Source organism: Leptonotus elevatus, chromosome 1, assembly GCF_054856555.1.
Source record: "Leptonotus elevatus isolate MCC_2025b chromosome 1, RoL_Lele_1.0, whole genome shotgun sequence".
NCBI lineage: Eukaryota > Metazoa > Chordata > Actinopteri > Syngnathiformes > Syngnathidae > Leptonotus > Leptonotus elevatus.
In genome coordinates, this window is record NC_141239.1 from 50,600,255 (window position 1) to 50,618,391 (window position 18,137).

Here is an 18,137-nt window from a genome sequence, read left to right on the forward strand (position 1 = left end):
TCCACCTAGGCTGAACTTTACGTCTAAGAAACATACATAACGCTAGGCTGATTCCTCATGTCGCAAATTTTATATATATTTTTTAAATCTATAGTATTGGTCTACACGTGTGGTTGTTATATTCACAAATTATGGACCAATCTAAAGTGATGAACGTGGCTTGCTCTTTTCGCTGATGTAATGTTAATGGTTGAACAAGCTTGGCAATTTTGGGATCTCCTGAAAAGTGAACATTTTGGAAGTGCAAGGTTTCAGTCTGATGCCAACAGTATTTCATGTATGGGTCATACATCCCTGAGTATTTCAGCTTCCTCCATTTTTAGGTTAATTAAAGACTTAATATTCTCCATCAGTGTGAATTGTTGTAACTCCAGAGGTGCCTAGTAATTGATTGGCAAGACAACGACTCCAGTGAATCAAATGGGATAGGCTCCAGCACACCTCTGACCCTGACTGCCCTTTCACAATCCATGCCCCCAAACGACCACAGTCCGTCAAGATCGTCTTCACACCGTTGAAATTTGTTGTAAAATCAGAACTCTGTCAGCAGTCATAAAACCCTACCAAAAAAAGTTCTAACAATCTGTGGATCGCCAACAAGAAAAATGGTGAAGCACATGGATTGTTTAAATGGGACATGAGGAAACCCAAGAGTTTGTCAGGTGGAGCCATATTCTTTCCATTACCAAAGACAAAAACAAAATAGAGCAATGTCTTCAATGGATAACACAATGTGGACGATTCTTTAAATTAATTATTAATTTAGATTTAAATTGCCAAGAATGTCAGAGAATTTAATAAACAAAAAACAACAACTCCAGAAAAGAAAAAGTTCAAAACATGACCATAAAATGTCCAAAAACAAAAAGAGAAATCCCAGAACTTACCATAGAATGTCTTTAGAAATGCCAAAAGACTGAAAATTTGTTTAAGGCAGAAAATAAAAACGTAGTCATAAAATGTCCAAAAACAAAAGAAGAAATTGCAAAAATTACCATAAAATGCCCCCCCCCCCAAAAAAATGGACGAAAATGTTAGTAAATTGATAACAAAAAAGGCAGAACAAAATGTCAAAAATAGCCATAAAATTTCTCAAAAAGGAAGGAGGCAGAAAATGACCATAATGTCCATAAAATTGCCAAAAAAAATGCTAAAAAAGTTTGACAGAACTGCAGAAAAGTCAAATAATGTACGAAAAACAAAGTCTGAAAAGTTATATATATCAAAAAATGGAAGACGAAACGTAGAGAAAAAAAAAATCTACGTATTGGATGCTGCATATTTTTTATGGTGCTCTTACACCCTCAGTACTTTAACCTTAATACACAGTTTCCTTTATCACAATGTCCAAATGTTTTGCGGCTCCAGAGAGATTTTTGGCTATTTATTTGGCTTAAAATGGCTCTTTAGACAGGAAAGGTTGCTGACACCTGGGCTATAGGCTAAAGGTAACTAGCAATCAAACGAGTTAAAAGGCAGCTTTTAGCATGGCATATTTTATTCATGTCATTTTCATATTTTTTTGTGAGTGCAGAGTTCTAAGCAATCGAACAGAGTGCGACCATACTGCTCCACCATTGTCTCACTACATGGGGTAAGATGTCACACATGATTGCTGTTCTCTCTTAATTTACTTCAAAGTAAACATTGAAATTAGCCAAATAAAATGATTATCACTGAGCATGAAAAATGTGTTGCTTTATTTTCGTACAGGCACAAGGGATAACGTTTAGGAATAACCAGTTTATTGCTGTGATAAAATCAATCAAACGATCAACACACGGAAAGTCAAGAAGTTTAAAAACAAGTTTAAATAAGTTTCAATACACACATCAAATATTAAAATCACACTAATAGCAAGGGATAAAGTAATTGCCGTTGATGAAAATTTAAAGCTATAACAGATGTTCAAGTTCTCCTCCCAGTGGTTAACCTGCACTATTGCATGCAAAGAACCAATAATGTTTATAAGATCAACTCTAACATTTATTTAATGTATTAAATCAATGTTTCAGTTGGTCTAATTCGTCACTTTTATTGGAACAGAGTCTGAATGTTACTGTGATATTTTTGAATTATTATTTATTTATTTATTATTTTGAATTATCAGTTATCATTATGTCAGTAGCATCTGCAGGGGCTTTTCATCCGATTAACAAGATTCCCGAAATTCCAACTCATTTTTTCAATAGAGCACTGAAGAAAAACAATGACAACTAAATGAATAAATACACAACTGCAGCACTTCCTCTGTGTCAAAACTGTCATGGTCCTTGTGCTGGCTGCCTGCTGTTCCAGCAGTGACCTGTTGGTGGTCTCGAGCTGCATGACGTTGTGGTCAGAGAGTAGAACAGCACAGCTACCTTCAAATTGCATACAGGAGGTTCATAGTTGTAGTCCCTTAAATTTCCCTGTCATCTTGTGTGGAGTTATATTGATGGAAGACGGACACATGGAATAACAGTCTGACTGAAGTCGAGATGCATTGCTCCTGTCACTTGGCTTCTGAGATGACATTTAGAAGAGGTCAAAGCAGATAGTATACACGGAACACAAAGCCACAACAGCTGTTAGGCACTTTGGTGATGTTGTTGTGTACTCTTGCAGGACTCTTTGCATCACTGTAATAGGCTTACTTCTGTGTATCGTCTGTGTTCGAAAGTCTTTTCATCTACTGGTTGGTTCTTGCCAAGTCTGCTTTGAGGCTGCATCCAATTACCATTCATACGAAAGACTAAAACACTGGTGCATACACACACATGCAGGCCCCCAAGCTCTTCTTTGCTCAGAACAAGTTTTGGCCTTTTGTTCTCTGTGTGGCTTTATTGACTGGTTTCCTCATGCTGCTTTGGCATAGAAAAAAGAAAAATACAACAAAAGCTGTGTACATCTTTTGTGTGTGTGTGTGTGTGTGTGTGTGTCAATCTGTTCCTTCACAAATCGACTGAAGCCATTCATGGGTGGCAGTAAAATACCTTCATGCTTGAAAGGCCCTGCTTAACTCCTTCACTGCCATTGACGGTTATAGACGTCAAAAATTAATTTGAACGATTTCTATGAGTTTAACTTTTTTTCCACTTTTGCTAACAAGAGTATGAAAACCTAGATATTTTTTTGTTGTATATTAAGAACAGATATAAAATTTGTGATTAATCAGGAGTTAACTAGTGAAGTCATGCGATTAATTACGATTACAAATTTGATTTTTTTTTTTAAGATTATTAAAAATTAGGGGCGTCGGGCGATTCAAATTTGTAATCGTAATTAATCGCATTACTTCACTAGTTAACTCCTGATTAATCACAAATTGTATATCTGTTCTAAATGTACAATAAAAAATTCTAGGTTTTCATACTCTTGTTAAAAAAAAGCGGAAACAAATGTTAAACTAATAGAAATAGTTCAAATGAATTTATGGCAGTGAATGAGTTAAGAACAGTTTCATGGTAATTTTTTAAAAATTATAATAATAATAATAATGCATATTTGCAGTCTATTTATTCTCTATGGAGTTCTCTATAGAAGATTTCTCTATAGAAGTTGAATCTCAGATTTAGGAGGAGCAACGTGGTTTTCATCCCAGCTGTGAAACAGTGGACTAGCTGTGTTTGTTTTTTGTCTCCACTCCGCTGTGTGTCAATTTTTCACACGGTAGGGTCCTCGAGGGTGCATGGGAGTTCGCCCAACCAGTCTACATGTGTTTTGTGGGCTATGAAAGAGTCAAAGAATGGACCTATCATTGCCAAATAGGTTTCAAATATACACACTGGGCCCTGTGATAAGTGGTAGATAATGGATGGATGGAATAAAAACACTTTTATTGACTGGATTGCTAGTAAGTCAATTTGTTATTAAGTAAATCCAAACCTTTGGCGCCAAGGAACTTTTTCTTTTTTTTTAATAAGAAACAGCACACCACCAAACAAAAATGTCACAAAGACTTAGATATGGACAAATATGCTGTATTAATTGTAAATTTTCCATCTAGTGTAAGGGCATTTACATTTCTGCCTGTATGTCACTATATGCCACTGGCATACAGTAGCTAGACCATAAAGGAACATTATTTGGTATAAAGAAATGTTTTTGAGCAATGAGTGTAAGTCAAATTGGATATTTCCTACAACATTAGCGTAAAAGCATAAGATGTCTTAAAATTACAGATCTTTTTTGTTGTTGAAAATGTTTTAATTTCTGCCTCTGACCTCAAATGCTCAGGTGTGTTTCAGTGAATGTGTCAATCCATTCGTGTGCATTTGTGTTTTGGCGCTCTGGTCAGAGTTATAGCAATCCTCTTATGGTGTCCCTGCTCTATGGAGGCAGGCAAGAAGGCTGTTATCCAGTACTGAGGAGGATTTAAGGACATCCTGCTGGGTGCATGCGGCCTGAGGGCTGCCAGCAGGAGAGGTGCTCTTGATTCTGAACGGGACGCTGTGGAAATCAGGATTCAATGTCCGCTGTGAGCTGTCCTCCTCTCAGACAGAGAGGGATGGGGGTAATACACAAGATGCAAACTACAAATGATTACAGTCTCCCAATGAAACTGATTTTAGAATGACGCTGCATGTGTTTTTTCTATACTGTACCCTGTAGAGCCAGTTCTGTTGTTGTAATACAATTATCAACCACAAGGGGGTAGTGGTTTACTAATGAAGGGTGCGCAGACCACTGATCTGAATATATGACTGAATAGCCGATAGCCCATACACGCTCGAGCAAGCCGTTGAAGTCACAGGGCGGCCATCTTCCTCCTCCCATCTCACGAGCAGACTACAGTGTATACAATATATGGTATACGTACAGATTAGACATTAACAGCTCGTAGGCAGTTAGTGTAGGGATAGGAGGTTTGTGGCGAGGTGGTCACTATTTTTTAACACGTTTTTTTTTTTTTTTTTTTTTACAAGTGGACGGTATGTGCTGCTTTGAAGACCCCCCTTTTTCTTTTATCGCTCAGTTCCTTCAACCCCAATATTAGATATTATGGCAGAGGCATCTTTTGTTGAATTGCAGTTATAATTATTTAATAAACATTAAAAAAATATATACAAGTTTCCTCCTGTAAACATCATTAAGCATATCATTTATACATGTATTTAAGGCAAGTTGTAAAATTTAAACATCATAAATAATGCTGATTTTACTAAGTACTGTCTCAAATATTCTCCAATTTTGATACTGTAAATGTATAGTATCGTATGTCGAGAAACGTTTCTTGGGAGGAGCAATATGGCGGCCTCGCGGCTTCAAAAGTCTTGACCTATCGGCTAGCCAGTTATATATTCAGATCAGTGGCGCACACGCACGCACACACACAGAGACTCACCCACGCGCACAAACACACTTACTTACTCAGTTGGTGATGAGACTGTAAAATCATTAAATAAATAAAAAACCTAACCAAAACTAGCTAAAGCTAACGCAAACCAAAACAGAACATTCATGGGATTTAACATGCACATTTGTTGAATTTGCTTGGGATGCCACGGTGTTTGAGGATAAAATTGAAAAATGGTCATATCAGTCAGCAAACAATTATATCAACAAGCCTGAGCAGTTGTCACCCTCCAAACTTGAAAGGTTTACCCGACGTAAGCGGATATGACAGCGCTATGGTCTCTTGTGTGTTCAGAAGCTGCTCAACTCATTCCGCAACCATAATGAGGCCATTGTGAAACTCAATTAAATGCTTCCCTTTGGGCACAACTTCCACCTGCACTTGGCTTTTTACGCTTCTGTGCCACAGCACTAATCTGTAACCTCATTTGTCCACCATGTGTCCTCTGGAGTGAAGCCCAAGCATGTTTTTTTTGTTTTGATGGAGCTGAAAGGGTTGGGGTTGATGGTTACCGTGAAGGTGTGTGTGTTGGGGTTTGCACAGCTTGCCTACAGGCCACAAAACAGAGCCCCAATGTCAACACAGAAATGGTCTGGCTCCTTCACTGCCAACCAGATGGCCCTCATAGCTCCATTTAATCTGACACACACAACAGCAAGCATACTTAATGGATAATTTTCCTGGCTACATCTGAGTACATTCTGTCACTAATTCTGTCAAAATTAAGGTTCATTTACTTGTAGTCAAACCTTTCACTGAGCCCAAGCTTGCTTTAATGGCATCACAGATATAGCTATTATTATTGATTAAAGTGGAAGTCAACCCAGAGATTGACAATAATTAGTTATATGTAACCTCACTAGTCCAAACATGACATTCTGATTAATATTACATTTGCGGAATATGAGTTATGAAGCAAAATCCAGCTGTTTTTATCCATAACAATCAATCTGAAGCTGCGCTGTGATTGGTTGTTACCTGAGACCTGAGCAACATTGATGTCATCTTCAGTCAACATCAAGTGGCAAAATGGCCGCCCCGAGATTTTTCTGCTTAAAGGTATATTCGAGGATCTTTTGTCTCTGCGTCTTCCGGGTAGATCATCTTAACGATTAGTTCTCAATCCATTCGATCTGCCGTAACGACGTTGTGCGTGCTCTGAAGAAAACCCGTCCAAGCATTTCAGTGGAGATTTGAACACATGTCACTTGAGAGTACGGCAAATATGCTAACAACTAATCCACCATTACTGACAAACATGTACACTTTTTGGCAGTACTGGCAGTGTTGAATGTTATGTTATCATTGTACAGGAAATACATTTAGAGGTCATTTAAAAGACTCCATGTGGCCAATCTATATGTTTGCCTTCTGGAAGGGTTAGATGGGCCTGCAAAGCTGGTGACAATATGTTATATAAAATCTGTGCGAAAGACCTAATCCCCCCCAAAGGCCATTATGTAATAGCAATGACCTCCATCTGTTTTTTTTAGTAGCTACAAAATAAACACATTTATTGGGACATTTTGCTATCTATTACACCTGTTATGATCTGTGTTTATAGAGATTTAATTAAATTGTGTTTCATGTTATGTACTGTTTTTTCGTGTTCCATGTTAATGAACTATCGTACTTGTTAGGTTTTCGCTTCCACCTGTTCCTGTCAGCCCAGTCCATTGTCTATTAATCAGCCACCCCAGTCACGTGTGTCTTGTTTGCTTTGTTTGCTTTTATTTAGTTACATGTTTTCTGTCAGCTAGTTGTCGGTACATGTATGTTGCTGTCAGTGGTCTTGTAGTGTTTGTCATGTCATGCTTCCTGTATGATGTTTTGGCAAAACGCTGGAGGACCAAAGCGCAGGGAGGGAAGCAGGGAGGCGAGTTTCACATAATAATAAAAAAATAAAACAAATATGGAATCAAAAACCATTAACAAAGTCTAAACCCGGGTCACCAAGTCCGAACCTCAAGAGCCCCATATCCAGCCTCCTCCAGCACACCTGAATCAAATGATCAGCTCATCAGCAAGCTCTGCAGAAGAAGAGAAATCAAAATTAACAAATCTAAATTCAAAGTTGCTCTGAGATTGGCTGCCGACTTGTTTAAGGTGTGCCCCGCCTCATTCTCAATATCAACACCAGTGATCCTAGTGAGGAAAAGCAGTAGCCTACAGAAAATGGACGGATGGAAAATGTACAATAATTATTTTTCTAATGCCAGTGTAAGATGTATCCACACTTAAGGGAAATTTTGCCATCTATCTATCTATCTATCTATCTATCTATCTATCTATCTATCTATCTATCTATCTATCTATCTATCTATCTATCTATCTATCTATCTATCTATCTATCTATCTATCTATCTATCTATCTATCTATCTATCTATCTATCTATCTATCTATCTATCTATCTATCTATCTATCTATCTATCTATCTATCTATCTATCTATCTATCTATCTATCTATCTATCTATCTATCTATCTATCTATCTATGGTGCTGAATTTAGCCAGTTTACACGCAGCCTGGTGGAGCAAATGTGGACCAAAACGGGGACGTGATGACGCATTATAGTGCACGTTGCGTGAAGCTCCAATGATGTGAGGAGAGCGTGAGCAGTTCACGCGGAGGAGGGGGAAGGAGTAGAGGAGGGGCGAGAGGGAATCCCAGATAGGAGTCACTCAAATATCGCGTTGGTGCTGCTGCTGCTCCAGCTTCCCCGGTTTTATTGAAAGTGCAGATGGACGACTGAACGGGGAAATAGTGCTTTATCGAGGAGAGTTATGTGTGTCAGACCGACCGAGGAGCTCCGGGATGAGTAAGTGGCTCTCGGCTGCCCTTCTGCGGGACGTCAAATAGGCATTTGGCCCAGCTCGCTTTCCAAGTCGCAATTCTCGCGTGGAAAGAAACTCGCGTTTCTTGTGAGTGCTGTTGTGACACAGCAGGACGTAAGTCAAGACCAGGTTAGTGCTCTTAAATTGGAGTCACAACTACCTCCAGAACCGTATCCAGACGGACTAACCTCTGGCGTGTTGTTAAGGATGCTCGGACAGCAACTGCGCCACTGTCAACAGTGAGATTTCGCTTGGTGGCTTCTTTTTAGTGACATAAATTTAGAGCAGACACAATGGGGCCGCTTGACATTTGTGTCATGACGTGCTCCTCCTCGACGTGACACCGGACCCCTCAGCTCAGGACTTTGCTGCTTCTGTTGCAGTTCGGCTGGAAGCTGAAGTCCCGTTCGGGCCAAACAGAACAGAGGGAGCTGATTATTTTATTGCCATTGCACTTGATGAAGACATGGATGACTCGGGCATAATACGACGCCGGAGGCTGCAGGTGAGCTCATACTGGACATCGCCTCTCTCTGTGACGAGATCTTCGATGTATTATTGCGTACTGTAGAGGTTTCTCATCCTATTTGGCAGAATCTTGTTGTTGTTGCTGTTGTTTTTTTAAATAATACAAATATTGTACATAAAGATGTTACTGTTGTTTCCGTGTAATACTATAGTAGCTCAACTTTGACCTCCATCAGCAGTTGATTAAGAGAGATAGATTATCATAGCATTACTTAATAAACCATATGTAATTTAGTACTATAACAGTCATAATCAATATATTATTATTTTACAAACTAAAATGTAAGTATGATATAATGTGTATGTATGTATGTATGTATGTATGTATGTATGTATGTATGTATGTATGTATGTATGTATTAGGGCTGGGTATTGCCGACAACCTCACGGCCACAGTCTATCTATCTATCCAGCTATATATATAATACACATTAATAACAAATAACAATTCAAGAACAGCATTATTTTTGATCATATAAATACATCGACATGGTGTAGTCTCTCAAAATTTATTTCTTTCATACAGTACCGTATATCTTATGAACAACATAATTATCATTTCTACAGTGCAGTTTCTTAACGATAACGGTGACTAATATTACGAACGGTGACGATTATATTATTCTACTGTCATTTCTAAATATGTAGCCTATAACAATGAACGAGTGAAGCACATTAAATGCAACAGGATACATACAAAACCCAAATTCAAACCAAAAGTTTAATCCATATTACTGTAACATTCCATTATATTGCTTAACTTGCTATTAGTGCCCCTGCCCTGATGGTGCCAAAGATGGATGGACACTAGACAAGAGGCATGGGGTTGTTCAAGGTATGCTTTAGCCCATCGTTGTTGCTGTTAGGTTCTCCCGCCCTAGCAGGTTCATGAGTATGATTAGAGGAGCTTATGTAGGCCAACACTGTGTTTGACAAAATGCTGCAAATGAATTGTACCCCGTGCGTGCTGATTCAGACCACTATGCTCATCCGATATGAAGCTTCCTGCTTAATCATGGGTCATACACCCCCCACCCCCAATCTCTGCATGATTCAGTCAAGTGTACTGAGCAGAGATGAGCAGCCTGCCGGGCGGAGTGCAGCCTCTTGTGCGCATGCGACGTGTGCTTCTCGGTTTGCATTTATTTCCATTTATTCATTCAGTTTAGCGACGTGTCGACCACAACATTAACATTGCTAGCAAAGGCTTGAAATTGTACTTTGAAGCTGGTTAGTGGCAAATTGACCCTTATTACAAAAGAGAGAGGATGGAGAGAATAGTAAGGTATCAAGGAAGGATTAGTGCTGAAGTGTGCTGATGGTTTCGTGTCTCATTATCCCCACGACTAAGCCCCTCGCTGTGCTGCCATGATGTATAACGAGCTACAGGGAAATTTATCATCATAGTGTCATGGCTCACAAAATTCATTTCTAGGTGATGCAATCAATGATTGTGTGGCTAATTTCTGCATGTATAAGAAAATATGAGTATTATGTGTTGACTTTTAGCTCTTATGGTGCCTGTGTGTCAAATTGTGTGTTGACATCTGATTGGCTGCCTTGTCATTCCCTTGGGTCTCATCAACCCAACTGTCATGCGCTCTCTTTCTCTTCCACATACGCACATTTCTTTGTGCACCATATGGTGACACATCCCACTCCCCCGCAGTAAGGGCGGGGTCAGGGGTCACACATCCACGATGCATTGCCTCAAAATGAGTAAAATGAATTTGGGATCATGGCACTCATTGATGTCACAGTGTGACTAAAGAGTTAGGACAGTGCACAATCTAATTAAATCTGAAACGCGTGTGAGGATACAAACTAGAAATGTGCTGTCAGTTTCCATGAATGTATTTCTGATGGTGGTAACCTCCAAGTATTACACCACGGGTGATTTATGACCTTTTCCCATAACAGTCATTTTGACATAGTATAACAGTAAGCAGTACGACAGATACCGCTAGCAGAACTCAAAAATTAGAAAAACGAAAACTAATTATGTTGTTAGTTCTGCATCTGGATCTAGATTAAGGTTTTGGTCTCGGGTTAAAATCTTGCCTCAGACCCTCCTGTGTGGCGTCTGCATATTCTCCCTGTGTTTTAGTGGGTTTCGTATGGGTACTCTGTTTACGCATATTCAATGATAACATATGAAGAGAGACTATTGAGATTGGATGGATGAAACCGCATTTTGATTACAGTAAATCGTCCTTTTGATTGTAATTCATTTTCTCGCCATTTTATTCATTTAGACAAGTTAGTGCTTATGTCGAGACCTTGGCAACAGTTCTCTGATCTCACCCCCATACCACAATGTTTATCATGCAAATTTCTGTAGATAATAGCTAGACTTTACATGACACCATCAGGGTTTTTGGGGCTGATCACCAATCAGTAAATTTAAATAAACCGATCACCGATCTAATCACAAGATGGAGCTATATGTCAATTTACAGTATATAACTTCTCTATTTACTGCATATACTTGTGTTATGTTTGTAGAACATCACAAAAGTATTCTCAATTATTCTTTTGCCCGTGTTTAATCATCTTTGCCATGTACAAAGAAAGGAAATACAAAAATAACAAAGAGTGTGATCTGAATATGAAATGTTTATTAATTCACAAATACTTTAAAACTCTTTACTGTAAATGTGGACAATGCAATTGAGTAAACAGAGTTACGCTCTCTAAAAAGTTTGTGAGGGCAGAAAAAAAATAAAACCAATTGCAATGCGTAGCCCGGTGCTACAGCTTTGGTTTGCTTCCCGTAATATCCTCGTTACTTTGGTGGCGATCCGATACGTATTGCGATACTTAACTCTTTGACCGCCATAAACGTTATAAAACGTTTAGCATAAACCTACGGAAGGGCGCCGAGGACGTTAAAAGACGTTCACTATGTTTTTTTTGTTTTTTTTGGGGGCTTTTTTTGGGCTAGTATTAACCTTAACATGTGTATTTTTTAAGCCTGTATTTCTATACACTTGTGGCCTTAAACATTTCTGGCAGAAAGACAGATGTTTGCCCCGCAATTGCTGCATCGACGACGGCGCTGTTCGCATTTGGTTGCTGCTGCCCAAGGCATATTAGGCTACACTCTAGTTTGTGTCTTTTTTTTGAGTTGCCTTTAAGCTGCGGTGGCACAGTGCTGCCACCTATCGACTTGGCAGATTAAGATATGACAGGCTCCGAGGTTTAGGCGCTGCACGGCAATATAAGGTATCCAAAAGTATCGATACTCACTTAATGGATCAATACTGCGGATCGGGACGGACAGTATCGCAATGTATTGCCAAACAATATTTCACCCCAGCCCTACTTTTTGAGCTGTCAATGCCTCTGATACCTTTAAGTTTCTTAAACATTGATAGGTTTGATTCTTCAGTCATTTGAGGCACTGTATTTGCACTGTATTTTGTACCAGAAAGGGAAGCGGTGCAGGTATCTATCTGATTGGTGTAAAGTCTATTAATAACAGTGCTAATACAGAGATGCTGACAACATAACTGGTCACCAGGCCAGCCAATGTAAGTAATGGATAGGAATGAGAACATTTTACAAATCTAATCTAAACTTAGGTGACATGAAGTACAAACATCTGTCTGCTGCATCCTGCCACCCTTTCTTATGGGCCACACACACATCTTATTCTTTATCACAACTGTCCGTAGGCAGACAGATATCAAATCACATGACTTCAAGTGCCTATTCTTTTACAGTGAGTACACATGCTGATGAGCACATTTCATTATGATGATTTACAGGCAATTACTCATCAGGAACACGCTGAAATGGCCGCAATTTTGTTTGGATTTAAGCTTTTTAACATTAAAAAAAAGTAATTTAGCCTTTTGACACCCATTTATTCATTATCTTTATTCTGTGTGACTATGTATTCAATTGGGGCTGTCATCAAACATTAATTTGCATCGATGGAATCTCGATCATTCCAGACGCCCATGCTCACATTTGTAGTGTTAGTGGAGGTCAGGTGAAATGAAGGACGTACCTCGACTTGGGAGCAGCAGCCATTCTATCTGATAAGCAACTGGAACTGTTGCAAAAAATTTTTTTACAAAAAAAAAAAAAGTATATTAAATACATTTTTTTGGGCTTGAGGTTAAGTGACTTTTCAAATGATACCTCAAGACTGGTGACTCAAATCATGAGAACATGCCCTGGCAATGTGCACAATTGTATGAGTGCCAAGGTTTAATCATAAATGAGGTTACTCATTGTCAAAGTCAACATGCTTTGACAGAAACAGGACATCTGCAGGTGACGTATTGAAAAGCCCACATGCAAAACATCATGTTGTAAAAAAAAAAATATGTAGGTAACGACTATGCAGTCGGCAGTAGGCATACGTCATTTTAAAGGAGAAAAATAATTCACATAGTATAAAAAGTGGAGCTTTAATTTCCTAAAGTCATGGTCAGCATTTTTAAAGGGTTTAGGGTTACCATTATTATTAAAGGGTTTGAAAGAGACACGTGTTCTCCTGACAAAATGCCCCAAAACAAGCTTTGATTGGAATGACTTAATTAGTTAAAATGAGTTGTCACTTTCTGACTTATGTGCAAATGAAAGTGGATTTTAGATAAAGAATGAACTGTGTGAAAGGGAATCCAAGCTGACAGATGCAGACAATACAAAGAGGAAGTGATGGAGAATTAATGTCGTTGAATTTTTAGTAGGCTAATTAAGGCCATGTTTGGAATGAAGATTTGATTTTAGAGCACACAGTCTGTGGCCCGGTTGGACTCACTCCATGGTTTTACGTTGACTTAATTATGCAACTATGACTGCAGGAGCAGCACTTATTCATTCTGCGCATACTCAAACTAGTGAATATGAGAAAGAGAGGACTGCGTGAGTTCTTATGATTGTATTTCCAAGGCTCAGGTGGCGCAAGCATTTATTGGAAACGCTGCCTAATCATCCATGTAACCCATTTCTTAATTTCATTTCCATCCCAGCCAGGTGGGTTGGTCAATTTAATTGTTCAGTCACAACTACAGTTGTTGAAGACGAACAAAAGGAACAACACGGACAGTCAAGCTGATCTTTGCTTGCTGTGTTTGCTTTGACATGTTCATCTGATGTGGTTGTAAAATGATTATGCTGACTCTTGAGTACAGTGTGGAGCAATCATAACTGTGTCCCATCTGGCAGTTGTTGTTTATTCCTCCTGCCAAAAAGAACCAGAAAGATGCCCTACAGGGGCGATCACAACATTTAATAAATGCGGGCTGACCTCAATTTCCCTTCAAGTTCCTGAAGTGGAAAACCACGGCCTATAGACCGCTGCACTTTGTTTAATGTGCCAACTTGTTATTGCCTAGACATGCCTGAAGAGTCAAGAGTTCCTCACAGGGACAGTGAGCAGATGTTCACAGGTTTGATTTATACAAAGTAGCTGGGTAACTATTGTCTGCTCTGTTGTTTGAGAAATGCTTGAATTGTTGTTGTTTTTTTACACATTCTTATGGTTTACCCAAAGACAGCACTGACTTAGAACATTTTACAGATCCAGCAAGCAACATAGAAAGACAACTTTGAGCTCTAGTTTCGTAGACGCACCTCCTGCACCTTGATGCTAGTGCCGGCACATCCTGATTTTTTGTATCAGCGCAAGGCTTGCTTGCACATGATTAGAGCTAAGAGCAGCGGTGACAGAGAGTTGCTCAGACCATGTCTAAAAACTGGTCCATTGCGTCTAATGCGATTTTGGTGAATTTGATTGGGGACACTGGAAGACAGATTTGGAGCTCTGTGGTCATGTGTAGTAGATGTCAGATGCATTTAATTCATAAATATGTCAACAGCAGGCTTGAAAACCTCTGAATCACTGTGAAATATTTTAAAAACATCCCAGTGGGCGGCAAGGCTTTAACAGAATTTGTTTTGTTAGAAAACTTACTCTTACTACTTGGTTGATCTTATTGGTGCCTTGAAATACAAGCTCTATTTGTTCTTTGTCCATGCTTGTAACTCAAAATACTCATATTCCAAATGATCTTTGCCAATTCAAATGAATGGAAATGCCATTAATCCGTTAAAAAAAGAAAAAAAAATGGAAGTCTTTTTTTTAAATAATAAAAATATTACCCTAAAATATTATACTTATAAATACAATAATAATGCAATTTTACTTCTTCTTTTTTTTTTACATTCAGTAGACATTACACTGCTCCTTCTGGGGCAGTGTAATACATACACATGGAAACAGTCACAAATTGCTCCTTTGTATGCCACACTAGTCGTTCTTTGCAGACATTATATCTTTGCATAACATTATTTTTATAATTTTATTTTTATTATTTTATTATCCAGTACTGCTTTACTGTATGTTTCAAATACTGTTGGTTAAAGGATTATAAGACCTCAACGCTTACGCTATATTTTAGTCTGTGTTTAGTGTATTGCAATAATTGTTAGCATTAAGCCAAACAAACTTTTCTAAGGAAAAGCTATATGGGTTTTAAATGCATAATTCTGTGTAATTCTCTTTCTTTTATGCTTAGTCTGACAGTAAACAACTTAAACTTAGCCTGTTTTTGTCTCACTGTCTGCCGAACTGCTGCGTGTTGTGAAGTGAATTTAATTGGGTTCCTTGTCACCAGTGCTTGAATTTCAAACTTGCTCACAAGTCAAAGAAAAAAAAATCATCCGAATGATGGCACTTATCTCTTATAACTCGTATGTCAGATCACTCGTATTTCAAGGCACCAATATACATTTATGAAAGACATTCTGTGCTTACCGAAACGCTGGTATAATCTTTTGATGGTGGAATTGTTTCCAAACTTTTTAAAAATACTTTGTATCGTTAACCCTCTTCATTGGTGCAAAGCCTGCGGCACTTCCTTTTGCTTTTGGAAGTCGTCTCGTTGGCTCTGTCGGCTCAGGGTCAATTAGCGTGATCAATGAAGGATAAAGTGAGGAGGGATCAGTGGCTCGAATATTCGGTCGTCCTTGTGAAGATGGATTTGTTAACATGTACTGTAAAACACTCAGGGACATGCTGGCGTAAGGGAAGTGCACTCACGGAGATGCTTTGATCAAATGGAGAAAAAGTTGATTTATTGAGATGACTCTCAACCCTTGCCTCCACAGGCAATTATTGACCACATATAGCACCCATAAATACACACACACACGCACGCACGCACGCACGCACGCACACAAGCAATCACTATGCTAATTATTACACAGTCTGTGGTTACTGGTTAGTCGATATTTGGCTAACAGCACCTTAACCTCCATGTGACAAGGGGAAGGTGTGATGCATTCATTGTATCTAACACTAATATGTTGTGCCTTTCTTATCTGAGACCATCAAGCATAAGTAGAAGAAGCACATAGAGAGCCAGGCTATTTCCAAGGCTTAAAGAAAAGACCTCAGGCGTGATCTCTCACTTGTTTACTTGTTTGTGAGAGTCAGGTTTCGTTGGCATGGCATGACTCTTACGGTGTTCCCTGTCCATATGGACACAGGAGGGGCAGGATGGAGAAAGTCTGGCTGAAATTAATGACTACACATGCAAATAAATGTTTGTTTACATGTGATGCTGCATTGTGTGATCATGGCTTTGTACAGTATGAACTAGGAGAAGGACAACATTTCACATTCACATCATAAACAACATTGAAAAGCTTTAAAATGCCAGTATGTTTTCTTCAAAGAAAACATAATTACTAAAACATTTATTTAAAAAAAGCATAACATTTAAATAAATATCTACAGTATATACTCATTTGGCAGCAAAAAAATATTTTTGCTTTCTGTTCTATTTAAAAAAAAAAGTCTGAAATGACCTAAATGTGACAGATTGAGTTAATTTTTTTCTGTTTTCTACAACCTTCTTTCATTGTCTATGTGTGTGATTGTTAAATGATCCCATACTATTTCGTGCTTCATAGAACAGTTTTTTTTTAATTCAATTTTCAAACACTTATATAGAAATAGGCTGTTTGGTGCAATGCATTCACGACTGTATCAGTGTTGATACAATAAATCAACAATGTATAATAGTATTGGCTTAAAAAGAGTCTCACTTAAATACAAGAATAGCATTTCTTTCATTCTGGTGTTCTCTAATATTGATGTGTTTTTGTGCATAGAATTTACCTGCATCGTTATTGTAGATTTTTCTGTACCTGATCTCTTTTGTTGTGTTTGTGTTTCTTCTAGAAGGATTTGCCACTGCCTCGCAAGAGCAGCAGGTGAGTGTTATTTCCACTTCTCCCTTCTTCTTGTCCTCACTCTCTCCATTGTTGCTCTTGACCCTGAAGAGTGTTTCTTAAAGGAAGCTCAGTGGTGTTTGTGGTTTTGGAATGTCGTGTGGCTGTGAAGTAGATGGAGTGATGCTGTTTGTCTGTCAGAGTCTGGATGCTGTCCTTGGTGCTGAAAGCCAGTACTGTTTTTTTCCGGTTGCTCAATTTCACCTCACGCATCTCCTTTTTGCTCTCTTATTAAGCAGTTAAAGTCAAGTATCCACATGGAATTCCCAGTTTAGAAAAAAAAACATTTCTTTCATCTTATATGCTTCCCTTGTTTGTGGCATTACTCAGTTCTTCCTGATTCCTGTACAAAAATGTAGGGGTAGTCAGTGGTAGTGGTTCACATAATGACCTAAGCTTAATCATCTTATGATGACATAATGACCAGCCTAAAGTGTAGTGTGCCTTTTGCCCAAGTCTGTTGAGCAAGGCTACGCCCCCTCCACATCATAGAGTGGTATAGAAAAGGAATAGATGATTGGAAAGCAAATTATGTCATCATATTTGTACATCTAATCCTTTGCCACACAAGAATGAAGAAGCATGCCTGAAAAAAGTGCATCGCGATCAGTCCTTTTTTCAAAAAACATGATAAAAACAGATTGAATTTTCATGATTTGTTTGAATCTAATAAATTATTGTTAAGCGATAACCAGCAGGCATCCATCTACTTTATGTAAGTGCTGTGTGAAAATAACCAGTATGGATTATTTTTTTTCCAGTCGTGAGAGCTGTAACAATTTTCCAATCTATTTCTCGGCCGCATCGTGTTAAGTCTTTCCCTTGGGGTCAGCCCACAGAACCCCACCGCCATGGTCGTCTCTTCTGCCCCTCTGGTCATCGCCTCTCCTGTTCCTAGGAGTCACGATGAGTAATCAAATCTAAATTGAACTCTTTGCAATCCACCGATTGCTTGCCTTTGCACCATTACTGACATTTTTCTTTCAATGGTTTCATTTAAATGCAGGCTGGGCTTCATACTCCATTCTATCTCCCCTTGTAGGACATGAGCAGCCACCATACATTATAGATGAGTTCATTGGCTTCATCCATTCATGGGTAAACCCTGCAGACCCATTCTGAGAATACATAGTGCGCATTGTCACCAGTTTTGCCCTTCTTCAAAATCTTTAAGTCTGTTCAA

The 18,137-nt window shown here is 38.7% G+C and overlaps 1 protein-coding gene across 6 annotated transcripts in view; it reads left to right on the forward strand.

The window, feature by feature from the left end:
• Positions 1–7,998: 7,998 nt before the first annotated feature.
• The window catches only part of LOC147184301 (microtubule-associated serine/threonine-protein kinase 1-like), a 43,043-nt gene continuing 32,904 nt past the window's right edge, over positions 7,999–18,137 (forward strand). For 2 of the 6 annotated variants that reach the window (XM_086067726.1, XM_086067745.1), the window contains exons 1-3: positions 7,999–8,157; positions 8,557–8,678; positions 16,905–16,936. In XM_086067726.1, the coding sequence (XP_085923852.1) occupies positions 8,154–8,157; positions 8,557–8,678; positions 16,905–16,936 (158 nt within the window). In that variant the 5' untranslated portion in view covers positions 7,999–8,153. Of the gene's footprint in view, positions 8,413–8,556; positions 8,679–16,904; positions 16,937–18,137 lie in introns of all 6 variants that reach the window. The other 4 variants (XM_086067752.1, XM_086067758.1, XM_086067766.1 and 1 more) reach the window with 4 other exon arrangements.